A 25,915-nucleotide genomic window follows, 5' to 3' on the forward strand; every position below is an offset into this window, starting at 1 on the left:
CAGCAATACAATGACCCAGGACAATTCTGAGGGATTTATGGTAAAGAAAGCTACCCACATTCAGAGGAAGGACTGCAGGAGAGGAAACATATAAGAAAAACAACTGCTTGAACGCATGGGTCGGGGTGGACATGATTGAGGGTGTGGACTCGAAACCACCACACCAATGCAACTACCAACAATTTGGAAATTGGTCTTGATCAAGGACACATGACAAAACTAGTGGAAATGCGCATCGGCCATGGGTGGAGGGGGTGCAGGAGGGGGGGTTGAAGGGGAAAGGGGAGCATGAATCATGTAACCATGTTAAAAATGAATATTAATAAATGTTAAAAAAAAATAAGTAAATGATTTTTTTAAAGAGTGTATGTAGTACAGTGCTTGGCCCAGTTTAGGCATTCCTATCAAAGTTAGCCATTATTATTAATATTCTGTTGAGTAAAATAGGAGTTCCTTTTGTTTGGCATGGAATGAGTGTGAGTAAAGACAGGCAGGAAAGAAGGCACAAGGACTTCCAGTTCTCCCACAGCCCAGAATAGGTGAAGGAATATAAAATAAGGGTGCAAAGGCTAAGTGGGCCTGAATGACAGTAGGCCTGGAAGGCCAAGGGAAAAAAAAACCTTAAGAACTACAAAGGAAGTACAAATATACAAGACTAAGGAAGGAAAATAGGTCTGGTAAGCATTGTGAGTGAGGATCTGAAGGGTAGAGTGTTAAGATTCAGTAGGAAAGGTCTACTAAAATTTAACTGCAACAGTCTGAAAGGGAAGATAGGAGAATCTAGACTACAGAGTGGATGATAGAGAGAGGGAACAGATAGAGGAACTGACTGCATCAATTTCCATATTATGAAAGAGGTAACATGGCATAGTGGATAAAAGATCCAGCCAAGGTGTCAGAAGACCTGGCACTTAAATTTATTTATATGATCCTAGGCAAATCCTTTGCTTCTCAGTGCCCAAAATGAATTGATAGAGTTTCCTCATTGGAATGAAGAGAGAAGAGAAATATCTCCCTATATCAAATAATTTCATAGGTCCAGGCCGAAAAATAAACAAACAAGGCAAGCTTACAATTAAACAGGAAATTGACAGCTAGGGAGATCAATGGATAGAGGCCCAGAGATGGAATGTCATGGGATCAAATCTGGACCAAGACACTTCCTAGCTGTGTGACCCTAGGCAAGTCACTTAGTCACTTAACCCCAGTTACCTTAGCCCTTGCCACTCTTCTGCCTTGGATCCAATACTTAGTTATCAATTCTAAAACAGAAGGGAAGGGTTTAAAAAAAAAAAAACAATGATTAAACAGGAAAGTTTTTGACTATTTCATAGATGAGCCACAGAACACAGGAACATTGCTAAGAACTGAAAACAAATTTTCATGGTTCTCATGAAATTGCTACTAAATGCTTTATATGCCTCTCCTAGTTAATTACTGCCTTAGAAGAGAAATTTCTCTATAGAGCTCTTCCTAACTTTAAAATCAAATTCCAGGAACTTGGCCATATAGTTCCTATGTTCATAATTTGATTTGATCCCTATCATCTAATGGCTTATTATCTATAGCTTTGGTTCTCTTACGTCATTTCATCACCTTTCTATCCCCAAGATTACCCTCATTCTCACCCCGTGCCCTTCCTCCTATTTCTCCCAGAATTAAGGGCAGCAGCTGCCTTCCAGAAGCTGTCTTCTCTTAGGAACTATAGGAAAGAAGATAAGTCTGGCAAGCACTGTGAATGTTGATTTGAAGGACAGAATGGAAAGGCTTCAGTAAGAAAAACCAACCTGTAACTACAATAGTTCAAGAGGGAAGAAATGAGAATCTGTTCTACGGTATGGATAATAGGAATAGAAAGAGAATAAATGGAGGAAATGATGGTATCAATTTTTGCAATGCAAGAGGAACAGCATGCTATAGTAGAGAAAAAGCTAACCAACATGTCAAAAGATATGGGTGTAAGGCATGACTCTAATCAGACCCCACTGAAGGGCTACAGGATAAGAGCTGATAGTCTCAGTAGATCTGCCTGCCATCAAATGGACCACCTTAAGTTTCTAAGCCAACTAGTACCAAGGGAGTTGCAATCTGTTCAGCCCATACCTCCCACCTCCCTGTTCAGTTTCTGATATTGCCCAACAAGATGCCTAGAGAAATTAAAATAAATCTAACAATGTTATCAAAGACAGATCACAGATTATGGTGGAAACTGTCCAGCCTGTCATAAGTCAGTTGAATCTTCATTGATCCCCTTGGCTATAATACCACAACTGTCGGGAGATAATCTTCTAATTGAAAATACTTCCTATTAGTAACAAAGTAGCCAAAGGGTAGAAAAAGTATGGGAGAAGAAACAGATACCTAGATTTTTATTCCAGGATGCTTCAAAATTGATACAAGTAATTTAGGAACTTGGGCCTTGTCCAATGTCAAGGTCAAGCAATGGAAGCAGCCCTTTTGTGGTTGGAAGTTCTCAGTACTTACCATCTTGAGTGTTCTTGCTAAGGATTTGGGTCCTGAGCTCCTCCAGGCTAATTTCTAGGCATTTGCAAATTTCCTCTGGGCTGTAAGGTTCTAAATGGAAGACTTCTTCCACTAGCAGCAACATTTCCTCCAGATTTACTCCTAATTTGACCTGTACCTCCTTCAAGCACAGGATTTCTTTCCATTTCAGGCCTTTGTATTTAGCCAGGAACTGCAAATTCAAATCAAGATGATGATGGTAAATTTCTATTCAAAAATCAACAGGCCATGTATTAATTAGTAAAATTCAACATGAAGATGAATTTCTTTCCACTCAATCTATCCAAGTCCCCATTATTGCTCCGAAATAGAGTGGGTTCAGATGTTTGGAATTTCCCATTCTTATGTGACAGATGTTCAAAAACCAAAAAAATTAAGTCTTTGTCCTTCACAAAGAACTCTAGTCTCTTGTGGATGTTATGCCTGTCCCTCCTTTCCCACAGGGCTACTTCCATGGACAGTTCTGCATTTTTAGTCCCTAAACAGATGCTTTATTCTTACTATACTCTGCCCTTATAAAATCCACAGAAAACTACTCTTAATCTTACATGATCCAGGTCTGAGGGAGTTATGTCATCAATGACCTGTTAGGACTTTTCCTGTTAATTAAATGTCACTTAGAAGATAATTAATGAATTTAAATATCTGAATGTTTGTGGACTTCATAAAAAATCATTTTCATTCAATGGGTGGTGTGATAAAGCCTGGTTTTCCCTTCTCAAGAAAAGATAAAAGAAAAAGGTTTCTTTGAAAGAATAACTTTAGTTAAGCATGTACCAAATTCTTGGGGAACTTGTTGAAAGTGTTCTTTAAGGCACCTCGAAATCAGAATATGTTTCTCTCTTTCTACTATCTCTCCCTTAATCCACTGTGTTTTAGACCACAGGCTACTGCATGAGCCCTCCAAAAGGGGGCTGAGATTCAAAACAAGAGAGAATGCTTGAGCCCCGACAGTGCCTCTCCCCTAGTTCTTGCAACAGACACTAGATCTAGTTTTCGTTCCCTGGGTCCAAGGCAAGGCAAGCTCAGAGAGAGCAAACAGTGAAAAAGGAATAAGGAAGGAGAAAAGAGAAAACTTCATAAGGAAATGTGCAATTGATTTACTCTACTGCAGTACCAATTATTAGATTTTCCTTATTCTGTGAAGGAAGCAGGGTGTACCAAAAGAGCATTTCATTTTGGTTAAGATCATTAATTTCAGGGAAACATTCATAAAGAGCACTTTTATTCAATGATACCCTTAAAAACCTCAGACTGTACATTTGAAAAGAGTTAATGCTTTTAAAGATGACCTGGAAAATCAGACAATAGTATCCTTTGTCTAACACATTTAATACTTCATTTTACAGCTGTTTTTAAAACACAGAAATAAATCTAAGCCTTATTCTAAAGGACATTGTTTTTCTCTGCTACTCTTCTCAATCTGGCTTAAGGATCTAATGTTTATAATGATAATAACTAATGTTCATATAGCATGGTTATTTGCATATTGCTTTTCCATTAGGCTGTGAACTCCTCTAGAGAAGACACTAACTTTTACCCCTCTTTATATCCCCAGGGCTTAAAACAATGCCTGGGACATTTATTGTTCAGTCATCTAGTATCCAACTCTTTGTGACCTCATTTGGGGTTTCCTAAGCAAAGATACTGGAGTGGCTTGCCATTTCCTGGAAGAAGGCAAAGAGGCTAAGTGACTTGTCCAGGGTCACACAGCTAGTAAGCATCTGAGGCTGAATTTGAACTCAGGTCTTCCTCAGGTCTCCAGGCCTAGCACTCTATCCACTGAGCCATCTAGCTTCCTGGGACATAGTAAGCATTTAATAAATGTTAACTAACTGACACTGTATGGCTTACAATGAACTTTGCACACAGTATCTTATTTGATTCTCAATAGTATTTAACTAAGAATATATAAGCAACCTTGCCCCCATTTTACAGATGGTGAAAAGGATGTTGAGAGGAGTTAATTAACTTGCCCAAAGATATTACTAAGTAAATCAGTCAACAAACAAGCATTTATTAAGCACTAAGCGGTATGCCGAGCACTGTGCTAGGTGCTGGAGGTCCTCGTTTCGGCTGTAAAAGGTAAACAACTACTTCCTGAGTATAAGTATCATTATTTCCACATTATAGATGGATAGATCAAGATTCAGAAAAGGCAAATAACTTATCTTAAGCATATAGTTATTAACTGGCTGAGCTGAGCTTTGAGCTCACATCTTTCATCTTCAAGTCCAGTGTTTTCTGTAGACCACACAGACTCTTGTGCTAGCTGCTGCTTGGGTACTGACCTGACAGTCCCAAAGGCTAATGGCCTCTCTCAGCATGATCCCTGAGCCCAACAAGGTGAAGCATGGAGAAGTCAAATAGACATTTATATTAATCCGAAAAATGATAAGAGAAAAATTGTACCTTAAATACTATATAGCAATCTACTTGCAATCTATCCACATAAGTTCATGCCACAGCTTAAACCTTAGAAAAACATTTTGCTGGATATTTAAATTTGGAAATAAACAATCAAAGAGAGGCAAGGAAAAGCATGAGAGAATCTTGGAATGAACCTTGCCAAGTGAGCCTTGCTTGTTCAGACTTGTCAAAAATGTTATCTTAGTCTTTACTCTCTTCATTATTCAACACCCAAGTCCCAAATCCTCATCCCAGAAGTCATATTTCTCCAGACTCCCTCTCTGGGGTAGCAGAACCCATAGCATCTGGGTAGGTAAGAAGCAGGAAAATGGCTCTAGGGCTCAGTTTTCAAAAGCTAGCCTCCTCTTTCCTATGTGTGATTGATCTGCACACAGAGGCAGTGACTTACAGAATTTCACATTCAATCCAACTACATCCGCAATTTGCTAATGGTTAGCCCAATTGTCCACTTAGCTTTCATCTGGAAGGTCCACACAGCCAATTTGGTGTGCATTTCAATTACCGATGAAATCTACCACATGCACTCAACATCGACTGTAATTTCCTATGAGCAGCTGAGCAGCACACAATTCAAGGAGTGGAACAGGGAAACCCACTTGAGACCCTTTGAAATCTGGCTCTGGAGACAGTAAGATGATTTACAGATGAGGGAAGCAAATAAGATTGCTATTTCTCAAGGTCAAAGCGTTGGTTAGGGAGTTTGCCACTTATGGGTTCAGGGCTACATCTGATTTCTCCTAAATCCTTCTCCACTCAGCACTGGATAAGAGAAGAAATATTAATATCCCATCGTATGGATAAGCTGCCAACATTTAGTACCAGCATTATGTGGCATGGTGATTTGATTCTAGCCTCAATGATTAGCTGTATGGCCCTGGGCAAGTCATTTCCCTGCTCTGAGATCTGTAAAATGAAGAGATTGGTCTTGATGGCCTCTCAGGACCCTTCCAGTTCTAGATCTGACCCTAAGATTCAAAGCGAGAAAGGACCTTAAAAACCATTGTGTCCCATCTTCTCATTTTCAAGAGGAGAAAACAGAAGCCAAATGATTTGCCCGTGGTCAGCTACCCAGCTAGTGTCTGAGGTTGGTCTCCTAGTTCCAACTCAAAGTGGCCTGTCCATTATTCACTAATTTCTTAATCCACACCCTACTTCTGTAAGAGTCATGAGATGGATCCTACCACTATTCATTAATTTTTTAATCCACTCTATTTCTATAAGAGCTTTTAAGATTGATTCTACCATATATGAAAATGGGAAACAAAAGTTTGAGAGATAATATAATGTTTTGGAAAGAGCAGGAGATTTGGAATCAGAAGACCTGGGTTCAAATATCTCAGCTCTGATTTACACTAGCTCTATATAAGATGTTAATGAAGCCACTTAAATTCTCTGAGACTGTTTCCTCCACTTTAGACTGGGGTAGTAAAACAAGATTTCTAAAGTTATGACTAGGGTTGATATGCTCCTTGGATATCTTATAATCATAGAGGTGATAAGTAGCAGAACTGGAATTTAAACCTGGATCCTCTAACTCCAATTGCACAGTTCTTTCTTCTGACCCATAGAGACTCCTTTTATATCTCCTAATGTCCTACAGTGCCAGGTTACATATCAGGCACTCAGGAAAAAAAAAGGCAGAAACAAACTAAAGACTACCTAGCAAAAGTTAGGAGCCTCCATGTCTTAGAGCTAAGAATAGCTAGAACTCCCTTTTGACTCCTGTCTCCTCAAGAGCTTGATGAAATCTGATAAACATCATGGGCCATGCTGAACCCAAGGTTTTCTCCATTCAGCATTGAGGTATGAGCAGTACAACTGACAGTAGGAAGACTGGAAGATATCAGGGATGTTATAAACCTACAGATCAAAGTCAGGGGTTGAAGCTGCCACTGTTCTTGGAAGAGGGAAACAATTTGTACTCACTCCACAATGGAGTTCCTCTTTCTCCCTATTGGCCACACTCCATGACAACTCTCACCCTTTTCTACGTGACTTCAAACCTTCAAATAGCACTGCACATGCCTTTCAAGTGTACATTGTGCCTATAAAGACTTATACACAGAAATTCTGCACCTTCCTCTCTGTAAACCCTGCCCCAGAAACCAGTTCGTGATGGCTGTCTACAAATCATATTGGAAACAGAAATCTGGATAGAATCCCACCCCCTCCCATTCTACATTCTAGGGATATTAGGGAAAGCTAAGTATGATAAGACAATGAGATAGTTTTGAGGGGATAGGAGTTGGGGAGAGGAGCCAGGTTGTGCTCAAATAACATTTGGGAGTAGAAAGATTATTATAGTGGGAGACTGGTGAGGAATACAAGGGAACAAGTGGGATGAAGTTCCAACACTTCGTCCTCCAAGTGCAAAATTCTCCCTGTGCTTCTGGTAGCATTACACATAAATATGTGGCATCAAAGTAATTGGGATCGTGGAGAGTGATGGAGTTAACAAGCCTACATGAAACATGCTTACAATTTGCCAAAGTTTACTACCTTTGCAGCCAGTCGACACTCCATCACTCGAGTATTGAAATGAGAAGTCGCTGCCTTGTTCATTTCAACACAACTGTGAGCAATCACAAAACTTGCTTCACTTGGAAGTTGGACATCAGTTGCCCTCAGAGGATTGAATTCTATTAACTTGGCCTTTTGGGAAAAAATGACAGAGAAGTTATTATTCATTAGAACCTAGAAAAAGATTAGGCACATAATCACTACTGAAAAGATTCTTTCAAAGTCTTCTAGGCAGCCTGGATGACTACCCAGGCTGGACAAACCAAATAACTTGGCTATATGTAGTTCAGGTCTATTGTTTTCAAACCTGTCACACTTGGGTCTTCTTACTGAATAGTTCAAGCAATGTCTTTGTGCTGAAGAAAATCCCCTCCTCTTCAATGCCTGGGGCTTTGGGAATCTAAATTCAAGTAACATATTTCAACAACATATATTAAATAAGAAATAATCCAGGTGTTCTTGAAGAACAGCCAAATCTGTAGGAAGTTGATGCATTATTGAGAACTGTATATGTTCAGAAGAAATGTCTGCATCTATTTTGGAAGTGGGCAGTTTCTGGACAGCAATCAAAAAGTTCCACTCTGTTTGAGGGAACTGATAGCCAAGGAGAAGTGGCAACTAGCATAGGAATCTACTTCTGGCTGGCTGTCAACATTTTCTTCCCCACAGCCTAAGTCCTAAAATGTTTATAGAGAGAAATATTACTAAAGAGTAAATTATAGAAAAAGAGGTTCTGAATACATGTGGTAAAGGAACTAACATTTGGGTTTAAAAACCAACAAGGGAATTTGGAAAGAACATGAGATGGAGAGGTTTCGGGAGTTATGTTAGACAACACAAGAGTATGAAGAAATCTCTTAAGCTAGACAATAAAAGAAAATGGGTATAAAAGAAAAAGAGAAAAGGCAAAGTGGAATGAAATAAAAGCATTAAAATATTAAGAGAAAGAAATTAAATAGTGAAATAGATCAAGAATTCAAAACTGGTGGCATTTGGAAGATAAAAACTTAAGGATGAGCTTGAATGATTTTTGAGAAATGTGTAAGGAAGTGTGAAAGAGCCAGTCTGATTGGACTTGTCCATGATTAAATGTCTTGGACATATTAATGCCTTCTCTATGTGGTTTCTCACAGTAGTACTTCCAAATAGGTCATTGTCACCTACCATTCCTTCCTCTCCAAGAAAGGATATGGCCTGATCCATGCCTCCTCCTTCAGTGCCAATGTAACGCTCACTCTTGGTACAAATTTCCGCCAGTTCTGTCTGGGGGTAAAAATTATTTTATATTTTAAGAAAAGAAGAAATACACTTCTTCCCTTATGTATCAGAATTTCTCAAACTGTTCTGATGAACTGTGGGACTCCACAAAATAATTGTAGGGGTTCTGCAAAGAAAAAAGTTGTAATGTCAGTAAAGCATAACACAGCAAACCCATCTACTTTGTTCTCTGTGTCAATTGTGCAACACTGGGTGTGTGTGTGTATCTAGAAAACCATTAAAAATTGGTCTCAATGAATCACATAACCAAAAAGTTAGCTTCTTATGGGTCTAAAATCAGTTACTGAATGTGCCCAATGATGATACACAATAAGTAGAATATCAACTTTTCTCAGCAATATGTGTATAAAATAGTCAGTGTCCATTTATACCCTTAGTTTTTGGAAGGTTGTAATAATGGTTATTTGTACGAATGTCAAATGCAGACATTTAAGTAAAATGTGGAAGGAGAGACAAAAATCTAAAATATTAATAATCAAGGCCTGACAAAGAAACAGATACTCATAAACTTCAGTTTCATACTATCGAAAAAAGCAATAAATGTTTAATAATTTCATTTAATAAGTTTGATAAAATAAGCTTTATTTAATAAATGTACATTAAATTAAACTGAATTGAAGAAATAGAAGAATAAAAAATACTACCTAAAATTGTATTTTCTACAATTTGGCTTGACTTAGTGATGGTTCTGTTTTATATCATATGTGATATTACCTTATACTTTAAAGATTACTGATTTTATTGCATATAGATACTTTCTTCACTAAAAGAGATCATGTCACTTCTTCAACCTTTTAGACCATGAGTTTTTGGCCTATAGTCCATGAATTTTTTTTATTAGACAACTTGTACTTCAATATAATTGATTTTTCCCAATCCTATGTGCATTATCTTAGGCATTAAAATATTGTTCTGAGAAGTCCATAGGAAACACCAGACAATCAAAGGGGTTCAAGACTCAAAACAAATTAAGAACTCATGTATTAGATAGTCTTGGGAATGGTTATGTCTGAAACTTTCCTCCTCCTACAGTGACTGCAATGATTAAGCTTCTCCAAACTAAGCTAGGCTTTTTCTACATTAACAGACAGTACACTCTCTAGGTCTACAAATGGAACTGTTTCAGCTTGGTTGGACCTGCTAAAGTATACATTCTGCTGCTCAGAATCTTCAAAGGATAGTTCTGAACCAGGCTGAGACACCAAGAAAGGCTTGTGATAACATTAGTGTGGGAATGTCCTCTAACAAAAATCGAAACAATCGTAATCTATCCATGACTACCCATCCTACCTAATTCTTTTTTATATCCTCCCTCCCATACCTTAGCCACTGGGATGGGGCAACTAATATGTGGAGCCTTTCTTACTTTCAGTCCAAATCGCAAAAATGCCAATGAAGTACATACACTATGCATCATCTATCCCTTATGCTTGCCAATGACTAGCCCAGATTCTTTTTTGATCATACAATTCTTTGAAGGCATAACTTATGACAGTTTTTCTTATAATTACTGATTTTTAGTTTGTAACAATCTGTTCATATCCACCATGCACCTCTCTGTTTCCCTTAGGATGATCATAAATACAAATACTTGAGACTGTCATGTTCCATGCTTCATAGCCAGATAAAATCACCCAAAGAATATTGTTACTGAATAATTCTAATGGCACAGCATCTACAATGTATTAGTCACTGTGATAAGCACTTTACAGGACCAGTGCTCTGTCCACTATGCCACCTGGCTGCCATGAGATGAGTCCCAAAAGTCATTCCCCATTAGATCAACAGTTAAAGGAAAGGAGCAACAGTTCTCAAAAGAAATACTGCAAACTAGTAACAACCATAGGAAACACTGCTCATTAATAACAAGATAAATGCAAATCAAAATAGCTAAGGGTTTTACCTCACACCAAGCAAACAGGAAAAGATAACAAAAGAAGAGAAGTACAGGAAGTAAAAGAAGTATAGAAAAAAAGTACAATAATGGACTGTTATGGAGCTATCAAATGGATACAACCATTCTGGAAGGCAATTAAGAACTATGCAAAGAAGGTGATTAAAATGTCTATAATTTTTGACTCAAAGGTCCCATCCATTAGCAAAGGAGGTTGGTGATAAAAAGAAATCCCCTATATACTAAAACGTTTCATTCTTTTTTTTTTTTTTTAATAGAAAGAGCAATCTTCACCTGAGGCCGAGGAAGCAGTTTTATATCATATCAAACTCTTTCAATGTGGCAGATAGTTTTGCTGTATTATTTTTTTCCTCAAAGACTCTGTGTGAGGAGGATGAACTATATTGGGAAATGTATATGATCTAAAAACCAAAAAAATTTTTTGCTTAAAAAAAAGGTAATTATTTTAGGGAGTCATTTTTGTTTCAACATATAGTCATTAAAAGGATGATGAGATTTCACACATAGGCAATGCAGACTAATCTCTCTAATTCTGGGAGAAACTTGTTATCCATCTGAATACTTATCACTTTATATTCACTGATGACCAAGCTTTATAGGTCAATACATATAACTCTATATCATAGCCCGCTTAACAGGCATTCTTCATTGGCTTACTTTTCTTGCTGTCATTTACCCTTCTCTGACATCTTTTTACAGTGATTATGAATCTAAATTAAGAATATTTACAGGGGGAAACTAATTGACTCAGTGGATTGAGAGTTAAACCTAAAGATGGGAAGTCCTAGGTTCAAATCTGGCTTCATATACTTATGAGCTGTGTGACCCTGGGCAAGTCACTTAACCCCCACTGCCTACCCCTCTTATCACTGTCTTGAAACCAATACACAATATTAATTCTAAGGCAGAAAGTAAGAGTTAAAAAAAAATTTTTTTAAATCTTACTACATGTCATCCTCAAACAGGAGTCTCTGAAGACCTCCCTCTTTCTGAAGAATTTATCTTTGATGTTAATGTTGCACTGAATTTCCTGGTAGTTACAAAAACCTTTGGTAAATCTATATGCATGTATACTCTATATATGTGTGTAAATGCCCCCTTACCCCATTTTGCCTTGCCTGATATTAATGATCAGAAAGTCAGTAAACAAGTTTATCTGTTATATCTTTAAAGTATATTACATAATTTTGGAATACACATTGGCGACACCTTGTGGCAAATATGCCTTCAAGAGAGTTTTATGAACCAAATTGGAGTTTTTTTGGTCAAGAAACAATAACTAAAGTAGGATCTTACATTCTTTACATTTTAGTTGTGTGATACTGTAGATGTCTATTTGCTGTTCTAACCAATGCTATTATCAGGGATGTGCTCTATACATGTGTAAGCTATTCTCATAAAAATTTTATGTAGATAGGCAAGTTACAGAGAGGCTCACACTAAATGACCTCCTTAAATCATTCGCAAACTTTATTCCAAATGACTGCTACTTCTCATTGTCAATATATCTGTACCTGGCAAATAAGTCAAGGCAACCTTTCGACTCTCTTAGTCTCTCTGTTATGACTGATTTATGACACTTAAACTTCTGCATGAAATTATGATAGCCCTTTTCATATCCCTTTTTTCTATGTCAGTAACTTGTTGTCATCAACATGAGGATGGCATTTTTAATAACGGGCTCTATTTTTACTCATTTTTATTCTTTCTTCTAACTTTGTATTAACTTGGCTTTTACAAGTCATGGGTCTGACTACACACCATCAAGGATGACTTTCATCACCAGTAATATTGTTTCTTGTCTGTTAAAATGTAATTGATTTTATTTGGGGTGGGGGGAGGGTTATTTCTTTTCTCAAAGAAAGTTGACTTGACATCACATCTGAAAATTAATCCTGACAATTTCGTGACTAGATAAGTAATGACTATTCTTAGTAGAGAAAAATAGACAATGGGAAAATAGGGAAAGATTAATTGAGAAGTAAAAAATAAAAATATTTCTAGTATGAATATAAAGAAAACAGGACTGGTAGCAGCCAGTTTCATATTATAAATAAGAAATCATGTGGTTGTCACATAAAAACTTTAACCTTTGCCTCAGAATTGATACTAAGTATCAGTTCCAAGGCAGAAGAGCAGCAATGACTAAGCACTTGGGGTTAAGTGACTTGCCCAGGGTCACACAGAGTATCTGAGGACAAATTTGAACCCAAAACTTCTCATATCCAGACCTAGCACTCTATCCACTAAACTACCTCACTTCTTAAGTTAAATCTTAAGACAGAAGCTATAAGCCACTTGGGTAAATGAAGAACTCCCCTAAAAAATATTAAAATGAAAGGAAATGATTCATAGGGATATTGCTTTTAAGTTTATAAAATACTTCCCTAGCCACCACCCTGTGATTCTAGCGGGTATATAATTATGTATGTGTATATGTATTATGTATAAAATTATGTATGTGTATATGTATTAGGTATATTTTGTATAAAATTCCCATTTTAGAGATGATGAAAACAAAGGCTCAAAAAGGCTTACTGACTTACCCATGATTTGCACAAATACTAAGTTTTAAAGCTGGGATTTGAATGTAGGTCTCTTGACTGCATGTCCAGAATTCTTCCTACTGAGCTAAGTGAAGGAAGAATATTTTTTTTCCTCATTAAAGTCCCTAAACAACAAAAGCAATACTGGGTAGCCAAAGAATATGAAGGAATCACATGTAAAATTGTAAAAGCTAAGACTTATATTTTTCTTTCAATTCAATTCAATTAATATTTATTATTTATCTATTAAAGTCAAGGAACTGGGGCAGCTAGGTAGCTCAGCGGATTGAGAGTCAGGCCTAGAGACAGGAGGTCCTGGGTTCAAATCTGGCCTCAGACACTTCCCAGCTGTGTGACCCTGGGCAAGTCACTTGACCCCCATTGCCCACCCTTACCACTCTTCTGCCTAGGAGCCAATACACAGAAGTTAAGGGTTTAAAATAAAAAATAAAAATAAAAAACCAAACATAAAGTCAAGGAACTGTGAGCCACTAGTGATATTAATAAAAAAGTAAATGACCCCTAACTTCAAGGGTCTTACATTCTATAGGAAAAGGGCAAATAAACATATAAATATCATTCAAGGTAATGAGTAAAGAGAGGAAAAGGAGAGATTCTAGGAATGCTTGAAGAGAGATAACACCAATAATTGAGGAAATCAGAAAAAGTTACAGGAAGGAGATGGCACCTGAAATGACCCTTGAAAGGTAAGGATTCTAAGATGAGAGGGGGTGTGTGGTATGTTCCAAAAATGGTACAAAAGAAATACATGTTATTGGCCAAAAGAAAACTGGAGCTGGATTCCATATCCCAGGCTCTATAAACAAAAGTCACATAGATTAAAAATAAGATAATCATCTAAAGGAGTGACATTAACAGCTGTAACAGGGAACCAATAATACTAGTAAATTGAAATACTGTGAATGAAGAATGTGCACCTATCCATTTAATCCGAAGAGAAATCAGAAACAAAAATATAAAGTGTTCTCAGATTGCTAGAGTAGACTGAGTAGCTTGCAAATAAATGCCCTAGGAGTTGATTCTCTTAGTATTCAACAGATATTTCAATTATAGCAAATGTGCAATAAACTCTACATGGATAACAAAGAATTTTTGTGAACACATTAACAAAAGTGTGGAAAAGAAATCTTTCTAAGAAAACTAGGAGAGTTCAGATTTCCATTAAACTCTGGCCCCAATAGACCCAAAGCCATTCAGCAAAGGACAAAAGGACCTTTATCTTCCTAATGTAGGTGGATGCTTTGAGATAACCTGGAAATACCAGGTCTTTCCCAGGTATTGCCTGAGAACCCTAAGGCAAAAACATCAATGCTTTAATAAGATCAGCTCTTTTCTCTTCTACTCCTTGATCAGTTATTTTAAATCTTGTTTAACAAAGGAAATTGCATTCTCTCCAGCATCCCACTTTCTATCTGAGCCCTTTCAGAAGGTAAAAAGCACCCTCTACTGCCCAACTTTCATCAAAGTTCCACTCTATGCTAATCCCTCTTTCAAACACGCTATGAGGGGATCATTTAAGAAGGCAACCTGACTTCATAAAAAGCAGTTTCTAAAGTTAGAAGCCTATAAACTACAGTTTCTTGCTCTGCCTCTTTGTTCTATAGGAAGTCAATTGAAATTGGACACTCATCAATGTTTTTTAAAAGTCTACTAAAATCAGTTTACCCCTTTTAGGGTCCCCTTACTCCTTACAACCATTGAAAGCTACCTGTGCTCAAGTTGGATATTTAAGTAAGCAACAACCATCTGCTAGGGTGGGAAACTCAGAATGTATAAAGAAATATCAGAGTTAGATTAATCAGGAAATTAAGTTCCTAATTGTACTACTTATATTTCTTTAAGTCTTTGTCAAATTATGAACTTCATAAATAATTGGTGTTTAAGCTTAAATGCTCTCAATAATGTGGTCATATATTGATCATATTCATCAGAGATTTTAAACTGGAAGTTTAGAATTGATTTAATCTCATTTTAAAGATGAGGCAACTGAGACCTAGAGAGAATATATTACACAATGTGTACCAGGGAAATTACCAGTGAAGTGAAGGGTGACAGTTTTTCTTTCAAAAAAAAAAAAAAAAAGCATAATTAAAGGACAGTTGGGTGGTTCAGTGGATAGGCAGCCAGGCCTAGAGATGGGAGGTTCTGGTTTCAAATATAACCTCAGTTCTAGCTGTGTGACTCTGAGCAAGTCACTTAACTCCTGTTGCCTAGCTCTTACCATTCTACTGCCTTGGAACTAATATTTAGTATTCATTCTAAGATGGAAGGTAAGGGTTTGAAAAATAAGCATAATGAAGCAAATAAGCATGTGGTCTTGTTTATTTTCACTATCCACAGCTAAAGAAAGTCTCTACTACTACTCTAATCTATTGAAGGCTGTTTACCTCAATAGTGTCACACACTGACAAACTAATTTTATGCTGAGATTAATATTAGCTTCTGAGGACCCTTCCAACTCTAAATCAAAGGTCTATCATCCAACCACTTTTCTAGGAAATCAGGTTGATTGGGCCTCCTCAATTTGTCTGTAGAAAAATGAGGAGAAGAAAACTTAGAGAGATTATTAGTCAACAAAATAACATGTCCTTGTCACAATCTCACTAGGCCTCAGTTTTTTCTTCTTCTATAAAACAAGTGACCTGAACTACAAGGAGTTCTTAATCTGGGATCTGTGAACTTCTTTGTCTTTTAATTATATATTTTTATAACAATATTCAAATATAATTGGGTTTCCTTTGTAATCCCATATATTTTATTTTCTGCATTTAAAAACATTATTCAGAGTTCATAGACTTCAGCAGCCTCTACTAACAGGGTGTAGGCTACAAAAAAGGTTAAGAACCTCTGAACTGTAGGATCTCAAAATTCTGTGGTTTTATGTTCCTGTGTACCATGAAAAGAAGGGCAAAAAGTATTAAGAAAGGCATTTGAGGAAGGCTGATAAAAAAAAAAAATTTTAAAAAAAAAGCAGTGATGAAAGGAAGACTTGGGAGTCAATCCTAACAAAGGGATAAATTTTATAGGCAAAGAAATCTACCATGCTAAGAAGTCATTCACAAACATGAATTACCCAGCACAGTGCTGAACGCATTCTCAGATAAAACAGGCTTTCGTGACAAAATAGTTTTAGGTATGGAAAAGGTATGAAAAAAAAAAGTATACAACTCTGTCAGTGGATATAAACCTAGAGACAGAGGTCCTGGGTTTGAATTTGGCCTCAGATACTTCCTAGATGTGTGGCCCTAGGCAAGTTACTTAACCCTAATTGTCCAGCTATTACCACTAGGGAAAAAAAGAAAGTTCCATTGACTTTGTTATGCTTCACTCATCCTCTTCTCCCTTAATAAATAATGGCAGGTCTACAATCCCAATTCCCTGGAGGTGTACTTGCCCCAGGTTCAGACTCTTAATTCAGCACACCTTTATTAAAAACCAGGTTGCTATGTGCAATCTTTGAAAAACTCAAGTTCCTATTTTTAGGGATTTGGAAAAATCAGCTAAGACCCAGCCAAGAACAGGTTACTTTCCTAATAAGGCAGCCCCCACAATAGTCTCCAAAAGATTACCAGGGTTTAATTCTGTTTTAGAACAAGGTCAATGTCCAAGTTTCAAGTTGCAGGCCCCCTGGGCATAGGCTAAGAAAGAAAGGCCTTTTTTTTTTTCCCTGCAGGTCCCTGAACCACAAAGATGATGTCTCCCTTATGCTTGCATTTCTTTTCCCTTAAAGCTGATGACATATCTTACCTCAAGATGAGCTGTCAGGGGACACTGTGAGTCAACCCGGAGACATCCCAAAATAGGCACACAAAAAAAATCATGCTTATTAGTTTGGCCCTGAAAAGTGAGTTTGGAAAGACCAAAGAATAGTTACGAAAGGAAAATGGGGTCCAGAAGAGAAAGGAAAGGTTGCAAGATTATAAAAGAAATGGGACCTAGAAAGACTCGGCAGAGAGAATAAATATGTTCAAGAATCAATCCTAAAACTCTGCTCAGTTCAAGATGCAAAGAAATCTGTGCTAAGGAGATGTCATATAAAAACATGCACGGGCACCCATATGGGGTGTAGTGCTAGGCTGAGAGAAAAAAGGTGGTTCTTGCCTTCTGGAAAGGGTCTAAAAAGCTCCATTCTCTGGGCTGTATGGCTCTATGAAAGAACTAGAGAAGGAAGAAGTTGAGTGAAATATCATTTTAAACCTATATCTACCAACTTTCACAAGGAAAAAAAGATGCCAGTAAGCAAGGAAAACATGGGGTCTCTAACCTGCCTGTTTTCTTGCTTTCATAAACCTTTATTCGATCTTCCCTAACCCTGGGAGGATGTTTTTGTTACCCCTTCTTACTCCCCACCAAAATCCCATAGCTACCTGTTGTCATTTTATCTATTCTTTAATGTCCAGCTTAAATATAACTCCTCGGGGAATATTTCCTTGATTGACTTAGCTGGAATTTGGGGGGTTTTCCTCCTCATCTGATCATACCAGTTTATGGTAAATGTATACACTTATACTTTAATATCTGTAGTATTTTGTCCTCATATGCATTGTATGATCCCTCTGCTAGACCACAAATTCCTTGAGAATAGGAGCCATATCGTTTTTATTTTCCCCTCTGTGCCAGCCACTAGCATAGAGTGTTGAGCACAGTATATGTACTTAATGAATGCTTGTTGAAACTAGATCACTTTGAGGACCAGTAAGTATTCAAGAAATATTTAACATATACCTTACTATGTGCAAGGCACTCAAAGCATCCATGGAGAGAGTAGGATCTGCCAGCTGATCTCTCTCTCCAAACACTTAGGCTACCTATCCATCTCATCATTAAGCCTTCTTTTCATATTAATCTAAGAACTTGCTGCCAGAAGTAGTAGTACCTTCTAGCCCAAGCAGTCTAGAGACAAGAGCTGGGAGGCTGGTGAGTCCTCTGCAGCCAAAAGGCTGAGAGGGAGTCTGGGAAAATGGTCCAATTGGCCAGAAATCTGGAATTCAGGAGGTACAAAGAGCCTTCCATTCAGGGAATATGCCGAATTGGGATAGTACAGTTAATTCTTTTCCTCGTCTAGTTTTCTTAAAAATTCACATGTGCTAAGAGATGTTGATGAGTATTTGGGGAGGGGGCAGGGGAAGAGTAAGGGAGGAGAAATCCAAAAAAAGCTGTTGTGGCAAGACAGCAGGAGGCAGAACCTTGGCCAGACTAATGTGATCAGACAGAAATAAGACCAGAGTCACAGCTACTAAATACCAAAGGGGACTTAGAATCCCACTGCAAGAAATGCTGTAAAGGATTGGTGTCTCTCCCTTGGCAAAAGGATTGCTTGTTTTGGCTTCAACCTTTCTAAAATGTTTAAATCATGATAATAATAATGGATAAGAGGCGAGACTGCCAACCTCTGTGGTTTGGCCCGAAGTCCCTTAGTGCCATGTGTCATCTTCCACAGTCAATGGAGCCCGCCCACTCTCTAGGGAGGGCTCTGCTCACATGGAGCACCGATTATCCAAAGGGCAGCATATTCTTGTCCCACTCCCGAGGTCCAGTTGATGGCAGATCAATCAGTAAGACTAGGTGTTAAACCAATTTGGACAGACGGAGAAAGGAAAGATGTGGGAAAATTAAATAACTGATATTATCAACAGGTAATTTCCTCAGCATAAGGAAACAACAGTGTTATTCCTAGAATTAACTCCTGGTTATTTCCCTGGTGTGGCTCTGGCTTACCAATAGCGAAGTTAAGACAAGGACCCTAATCCACTTCTAATCTAAGTCTTCATTTATTCATTTGTAAAATGAAGATTTTAGGGGTAGCTAGGTGGCTCAGTGGATTGAGAGCCAGGTCTAGGGATGGGAAGTCCTGAATTCAAATCTGACCTCAAATACTTCTTAGCTGTGTGATTCTGGGGCAAGTCACTTCACCCCTCATTGCCTAAACCTTACCACTCTTCTGCCTAAGACAGAAGGTAAGCATTTTGTTGAGGGGTAGGGGATTATGAATATTTTAATACTTGTACTACCTACTAGACACAGGATTATAGAATTAGAGGTGGAAAGACCACAGAAGCCATTCGGCTAAACCTCATCATTTTACAGATGAGGATACTAAGACTCAGAAAAGTTAAGTATCTTGCCCAGAGATGTATAAGTACTTTTATAAGAGGGAGCATTTGAACCCACATCTTTGGAAATTAGAGTTCAGTTTTTTAAAGCAAAGGGCCTTGAATTGTTAATAAGTTAATATAATCCTCACCCCATTTCCATTAGCTGACATTAAAATATTCTACCATCAGTGACTCCTTTAGCATAAAGAACCTCTAGTAAAGCTTCCACTAGCATTGTAGCATAGGAAAAGGTGTCTGTATTCTGAGGAATAAGCCAGGTCATACAGAATAAGGATTTTTAAAGGTTCCCTGTCCCATCCTTTCAACACAACTGGGATAAGATGATCTGTTCAATCATGGTTTAGGCCACAATTAAAAATAAGAACATAGTAATAACTGAAGCAATCTAGAAGCTAATCTGCTTCAGTTAAGTAATAAGTTCCTCACTACTGGAGAGCTTCAAACAAAAAAGTTGGGTGGTCAGCATTGTTAGGAATGCTACAGAGAGGAATCTGGCTTTGAGTAGCAATTTAACTAAATGGTCCCTTCAAAATCTGAGATTGTATGATCCTTTATATATTCTTCAGGTAGGGTCTAGGATAGAAGGTGCCATATAATATTACAACCCAAGGCAGGGGGGAAGATACATATTGGCTCTGAAGTCTAGAATCATGAACTTGTCAATCTTTAATTTTGAGGTGAAGAATGGAGGGCAATTAGGCCAGATCCTACGCCTAAAGCCCAGAGACCATTGGGTAGAAGATCTGTAAATATAGTCCTAGGCTACTACTGGGAGATCTAAATACCAATTTTCTTTGGGAGAAAGAATATATGTTCTCAGATATTTTAGGAAGGCCTTAAAGATTTTCACAGAGTCCCTTAAAGAAACAAGAAGTTTCTGCTCTGACTTCACTCTTCACTAAAGTTCAATGGGGAGCCTGGGTTTGCTGAGATGATCACACTGTCTTCCTTCAATGAATTCAAGCTTAAGACTCTTTATAGCCCCATTCTTCAAAACATGGTGCTCAGAGCTCATGCCTGTCAATCACCAATGCCTCCAAAATCAATATGGGGTCCCATAAGAGGAATAATAATTTCATTTAGGGTCATGGATGCAGTCGCACTCCCTCCCCTTCAAGTCATACAATCTAAATCTTATCTCTCAAAAACACCATATCATCTCCAAGTAAATGTGCAACAGGGAAAATGGGAAACTCCATTTATTCAGTCAGTATTAAGCACTATTAATAAAGCACCATTCTAGACATTGAGGGAGTTAACAAAAGAAATAGTAAGAGTTGTTAATGACCTTCAGGAACTTCTAATCAGGTTACAATCAGATTCCAAAGAATGAGTAACCCTAATACCAGTGCCCTTTGACTGAAAATAATTTATTTTTCTGAGGCCTCCCCCTTGTCTTCCTAAGCATCTGCATACCTCAAATTTCCTCATCCAAAATAGACAATTTACATTTTTTAAAAATGATTACACTGTACAAAGAAAAAACACTGGATTTGGAAAAGATGTACTCAGGTTCAAATCCTGACAGCTATAGACCAGCTTCATAAATTTGACTCATTCTTTTAATCTCTCTGTAGCTCGGTTTCCTTGTCTGTAAAATGAAGGGAGTGGGCTAGATGATATCTAAGACCCCTTCCATTTCTAAATCTATCTTCCTAAATCACTTTACCACTTGGGGTCTCAATCTCTTCCTTTATAAAATTCTAGGTATTGAAATAAATGGCCCTGACTGCTCTTTCTAGCTCTAAATCATGATTCTATCGTCCATGATGCTAAGCATTTCCTATCTCTGGACCTCAGATCCTTATCAGGGTCCTATAACAAACAGAGAAATAATATCTGAAGTCATTTCCTGCACTAAGTCCTTATCATTCTAGTGGCGTGGACATGATATTGTTGTTCACTGACGTCTGACTCTTTGTGACCCTGTAGACCATAGCATGTCAATACTGTCCATTGGATTTTCTTGGCAAAGATATTGGAGTGGCTCGCCATTTCCTTCTCCAGCAGATTATGGCAAACAGAGGTTAAGAAACTTGCTCTGGGTCCCAAAGTTATTATCTGAGGCCACATTTGAACTCAAACCTAAAGCTCTTCCCACTGAGCCACCTAGCTGCCTCCAGCATATACATAGTAGGCCCTTAATTGATGTGTGGTGAAGGACAACCTTTGAGGGAAAGGTTAAAATATAAAAGGCAACACTAAGGATCTGGCAGATGTTATTGCACAATCTCTCCCCCTTGACATAAATGCCAAAATGCCAGCCAATGTCTTAGCACACCATTGGCAAGAGGCTTCAAAGGAAGGACAAGTGACTTTTAATGGAATAGGAACTGGCCCAGGTCCGGAGATTTGCCCATCACTAGGGGTAACTCATCACAAAACACATCTACCTCACATGTTGCCAACACATGGGACTAAGAGAATCCCACATTGTCTTGAGGAGTTGGAGGGAAACAAGATATTCACTTACAGGTGAACCCAAAAAAACCATAGCAACTTTCTACATGGATCCCAGCTAATTCCAGGTAAACTGGGAAATGAGAGACAAATCAACTGCTAAGCTCACCCAGCTGTGACCCTAGTTTTGCTCACTGCTCATCTTCATTATCATACATTACCCTTTTCACTCTCTGGTTATGATATATTTTTTATACTTGTACAGCTCCATTTTTTATGTCTGCAAAGCATTTGTGGATATAACAAACACAAAAGTCACTGTCCAATGTCTTAATGGTCCTAATTTGCACTCATTCTCTTGAAATAATTAAGATCAAAATGTGAAATATTAAATAAAGTAATAAGTGCTCTCACACTTCTCAAGTTTCCTTGTGAAATGCTTCTCTGTATATGTGTTGTGTGTCTCCACACAAGGAATATAAGGCCAACACTTTTGTCTTTCTATCCCCAGTATCTGAGAGTACACCTGGCACATTGTGGAAACTTTAGAAATGTCTGAGATATAAGTGGCAAGAAAGGAAGAAAGAAAAGAGAGATGAAAGGAAGAAGGAAAGAGAAAGGGAAGAAAGAAGGAAGGAGGATTATAGAGGGGAAAAAAGAGAGGAGAGAGACATATGTGCTTATCAAATATATACATGTCCAAAATGGAAAGGTACAAGTGTTTCTGTACATGGTCTAGAACTCCAAGTTCTAGGTTTGAATAGTCCAGGTTCACACTTGAATGAATATTTCTTAAAAATCATGTTTCTTGGGGTTGGTTAGATGGCTCAGTAAATTGAGAGCCAAACCCAGAGATAGAAGGTCCTGAGTTCAAATATGACCTCAAATACTTCCTAGCTCTGTGACCCTGGGCAAGTGGCATAATCCCCATTTCCTAGCTCTTAACACTCTTCTTCCTTGGAACCAATTCACAATATTGATTCCAAGAGAGAAGGTAAGGGTGTTTTTTTTAATCATGTTTCTTTAGTTTATTTCCTCCAACTAACTATTTCTCCCAGAAATCTCAAATTTTAGCTTGTAACTAGTTCAATCAATTAACAATCATTTATTGAGTACCTACTACACGCTAGTCACTGTGCTAGACAGTAGGAATACAAGGACAAAAGCAGATCTCCAGAGAAAGAAGTAAAAGAGCCCCACCATCTTTATCAATAATATACCTAGGATATAGAAAAACTTTAATTCACTTAATAGTAATAATGCAGAAAAACATAAAGGACTCCCAGAAACCCTTAATAATCAAGACATTGTCTTCACTCTAATGGGCTCCTCTTTCCAGTGTCACTTTTCAGCCATTAGGACTTATATACAGGCCTCTTTTCAGCCATGAGGACTTATATACAGGCCTCTGATCAAAGACCTCTAACTTAAAGCACCTTCGAAAAGGAAATCAGTTTGAGTTTGCTCAACAATCAACCTTTCATATTCCAGTGAATTATATTTCCTACTCAGGGGAATTCATATTGTATTATATCCTAAGGGATTAGACCAGTGATGGTGAAACTTTTAGAGATCAAATATCCATAATGCACCCTCACGCTGCATGTGAGCCCCTACCTTGCCATAGACAGGGGAGGGAAAAAGTGCTCCCACTGGGCTGCTGGGCAGAGGGGAAGGTGACGAGAGAAATGTCCTCCAGGGTAGATGGAGGGGGAGCAGCCCCCTCCAGCATGCTCTAGCACATGTGCCAGAGATTCACCAACAGCAGTTTAGACTTTTCTCAGGAGGGAAACAACCTTGATATGGTCAGAATGTCAAACCTCACTGCCTTCTAACCATTTACAACATTTAAAATACTCAATCTTGATTATGTGGTTTGATGGATATATGACTGGGGCTTGGGCTTTAGAAGAACACTATTACAAATATGAATAATATGGAAATAGGTTTTGAACAATGATACATGTATAACCCAGTGGAGTTGCTTGTCATCTCCGGGAGGGGGAGAAGGGAGGAAAAGAATCATGAACCATGGAAAAATATTCTAAATAAATAAATAAATACAAAAAATAATAATAATAATCTTCACAAAGGGCAAAGTTCAGGTTTTGCTCCTCTACATCAGTGCCTTTTGGCTTCTCCAGCTCCAGGGCATGAGTTTGTTACTATTTTTGACAGCAGATTGGGCCTGAGCTCTCTTACCACTGAGTCAAGGATAGACTGTAGTGGGGAGAGGGCTGAAGCAGGGAGAGCAGTTAGAAGGCTATTGCAATAATGCAGGTAAGAGATAATGACAGCCTGAACAAGGATTGTAGCTCTGTGCATGGTGAGAAAGAGCAATATATCTGGTTAAGTAAAATATAAGTTTTGGTGGCTAATGGGAAGCTAGGTAGCACAGTGGAGAGAGTGCCAGGCCTGGAGCCAGGAAGACTCATCGTCTTGAGTTCAAAAATGGCCTTGGATACTTCCTAGCTGTGAGACCCTGAGCAAGTCACTTAATCTTGTATGCCTTCGTTTTCTCATCTATAAAATGATCTAAAGAAGGAAATAGCAAATCACTCCTGTATCTTTGCCGAGAAAATTCCAAAATAGAGTTATAAAGAGTCAGACATGACTAAAAACAACTGAACAACCACAACAAAAAGATACCTGCCTGGATGCTTCCTGTAACTCCTCCAACCTTGTTGAGCTCATTACTTTCCTTCTTCATTGCCTTGTCTTGTTCTTCACCTCCCAACCCTCACTGGTACCACAAAGACTAGGCAAGGACTCCAATAATCACAAGACAATCACAGATGCTCCTTCATCCAAACCTCAAGATCCTAGGCCAGTTCTAAATCCACTATGGCTGCCTCAGAGGGTAGGTCCAGTTTCTGGACAAACAACTCTTACCTAGTAATGTTTTAGAAAGCCTTTTTTGCATCTAGGTTAATGGCAGGCTAGTGCTTAGAAAGGATCCTTCAAAGAAAAGACTGATTCTGATGTCCTGCTTCAAAATTCCATGTCTAGTACCAGTCCAATCCCCTTCCCTGAAGGGGTCTAACAGGGTTCAGACTGAATATAATCCTGCATTGCCATGGAGATGAGAAATACAATGCCAGAATCTATGAGCTGGTGATGTTTTGAAATTGAGACTTCTGGGACTGCTTTGTTATATTTTCTGAGAGAAAACTGCATCGGGAGCACCAGAGGGAGAGGCTGGGGAGCAAAATGCCAGGACACTTCAGTGCTGGTCCCAAGATGGAGGATAGTTTATCCATATCCTCTACTATTCCTGGAAATACATGTGTGTGTATATGTGCATGCACGTACATGTGTGTCCCTGGGTGTTTGGGGATATGGAAGGAATCTTCTAGGTTTTTATCTGAGTGTTTCTGGATAAATGTTGCAATGAACTCTGGCAACTAAACCAGGCTCACTAAACATAAGTCAAAGGCGAGGAATAATAGAAAGGGGAAAGAAACATATATTCCCCTTTGTTCACATCAGATAAAAAACTCCATTGCTGAGTGCAATGGTACACATAAGTCCTGGCTGATTATCAGGAAGGTTGAAGCTGGTAGATCTCTTGAGCTCAGGAGTTTCGAATTGCTATGGGCTATGCTGATCAGGTATCCATGCTATGCCCAGTATTAATATGGTGAGCTCTCAGAAGTAGAGTGGTTATCAAGTTGCCTAAAGAGGGGTCAAGTGGTCCAGGTCAAAAACAAAGCGGGTCAAAGACCCTTAGTTAATCAGTAATAGAACTAGGTCTATGACTAATCATTGTATTTTTAGTCTGAATGAGATAGGGAGCCCTAATCTTTAAAAAATAATAATTACCACTTAAAAATATATTACCTACTTATTACCATTCAATGCCTAATGCCTATGCCTCATGCCTATCTTGGCAGGTAAGAGAAGAAAAAGAGCTTTAGACCCACTTGCCCAAAGCCATAGATATTGGTATTACAGAAACCAATACTAAGATAAAATTATAATAAGTTTTCTTTATACTCAAAAGAAACTTAGTACCTAAAATTCTCAATGGCTTGTCTCCTGTAGTTAAGGAAGACAGAAAGGTCTTGTGAAATGATCCAGATTTCTCTACAATTTATAGATATGTGGGTATATACCCAAATATACATATAATATCTAAAATATCTAAATTATATATACATTGCTTC

The 25,915-nt window shown here is 38.1% G+C and overlaps 1 protein-coding gene across 2 annotated transcripts in view; it reads right to left on the bottom strand.

The window, feature by feature from the left end:
- Window positions 1-25,915, bottom strand: part of GALK2 (galactokinase 2) — a 202,218-nt gene that overhangs the window by 58,837 nt on the left and 117,466 nt on the right. For both annotated transcript variants that reach the window (XM_044665181.1, XM_044665180.1), the window contains exons 6-8: window positions 8,638-8,736; window positions 7,453-7,605; window positions 2,485-2,695 (exon numbers count right to left, since the gene is read on the bottom strand). In XM_044665181.1, coding sequence (XP_044521116.1) covers window positions 2,485-2,695; window positions 7,453-7,605; window positions 8,638-8,736 — 463 coding nt within the window. The remainder of the gene's footprint in view (window positions 1-2,484; window positions 2,696-7,452; window positions 7,606-8,637; window positions 8,737-25,915) is intronic.

The sequence above is a fragment of the Gracilinanus agilis genome, chromosome 2, assembly GCF_016433145.1.
Source record: "Gracilinanus agilis isolate LMUSP501 chromosome 2, AgileGrace, whole genome shotgun sequence".
NCBI lineage: Eukaryota > Metazoa > Chordata > Mammalia > Didelphimorphia > Didelphidae > Gracilinanus > Gracilinanus agilis.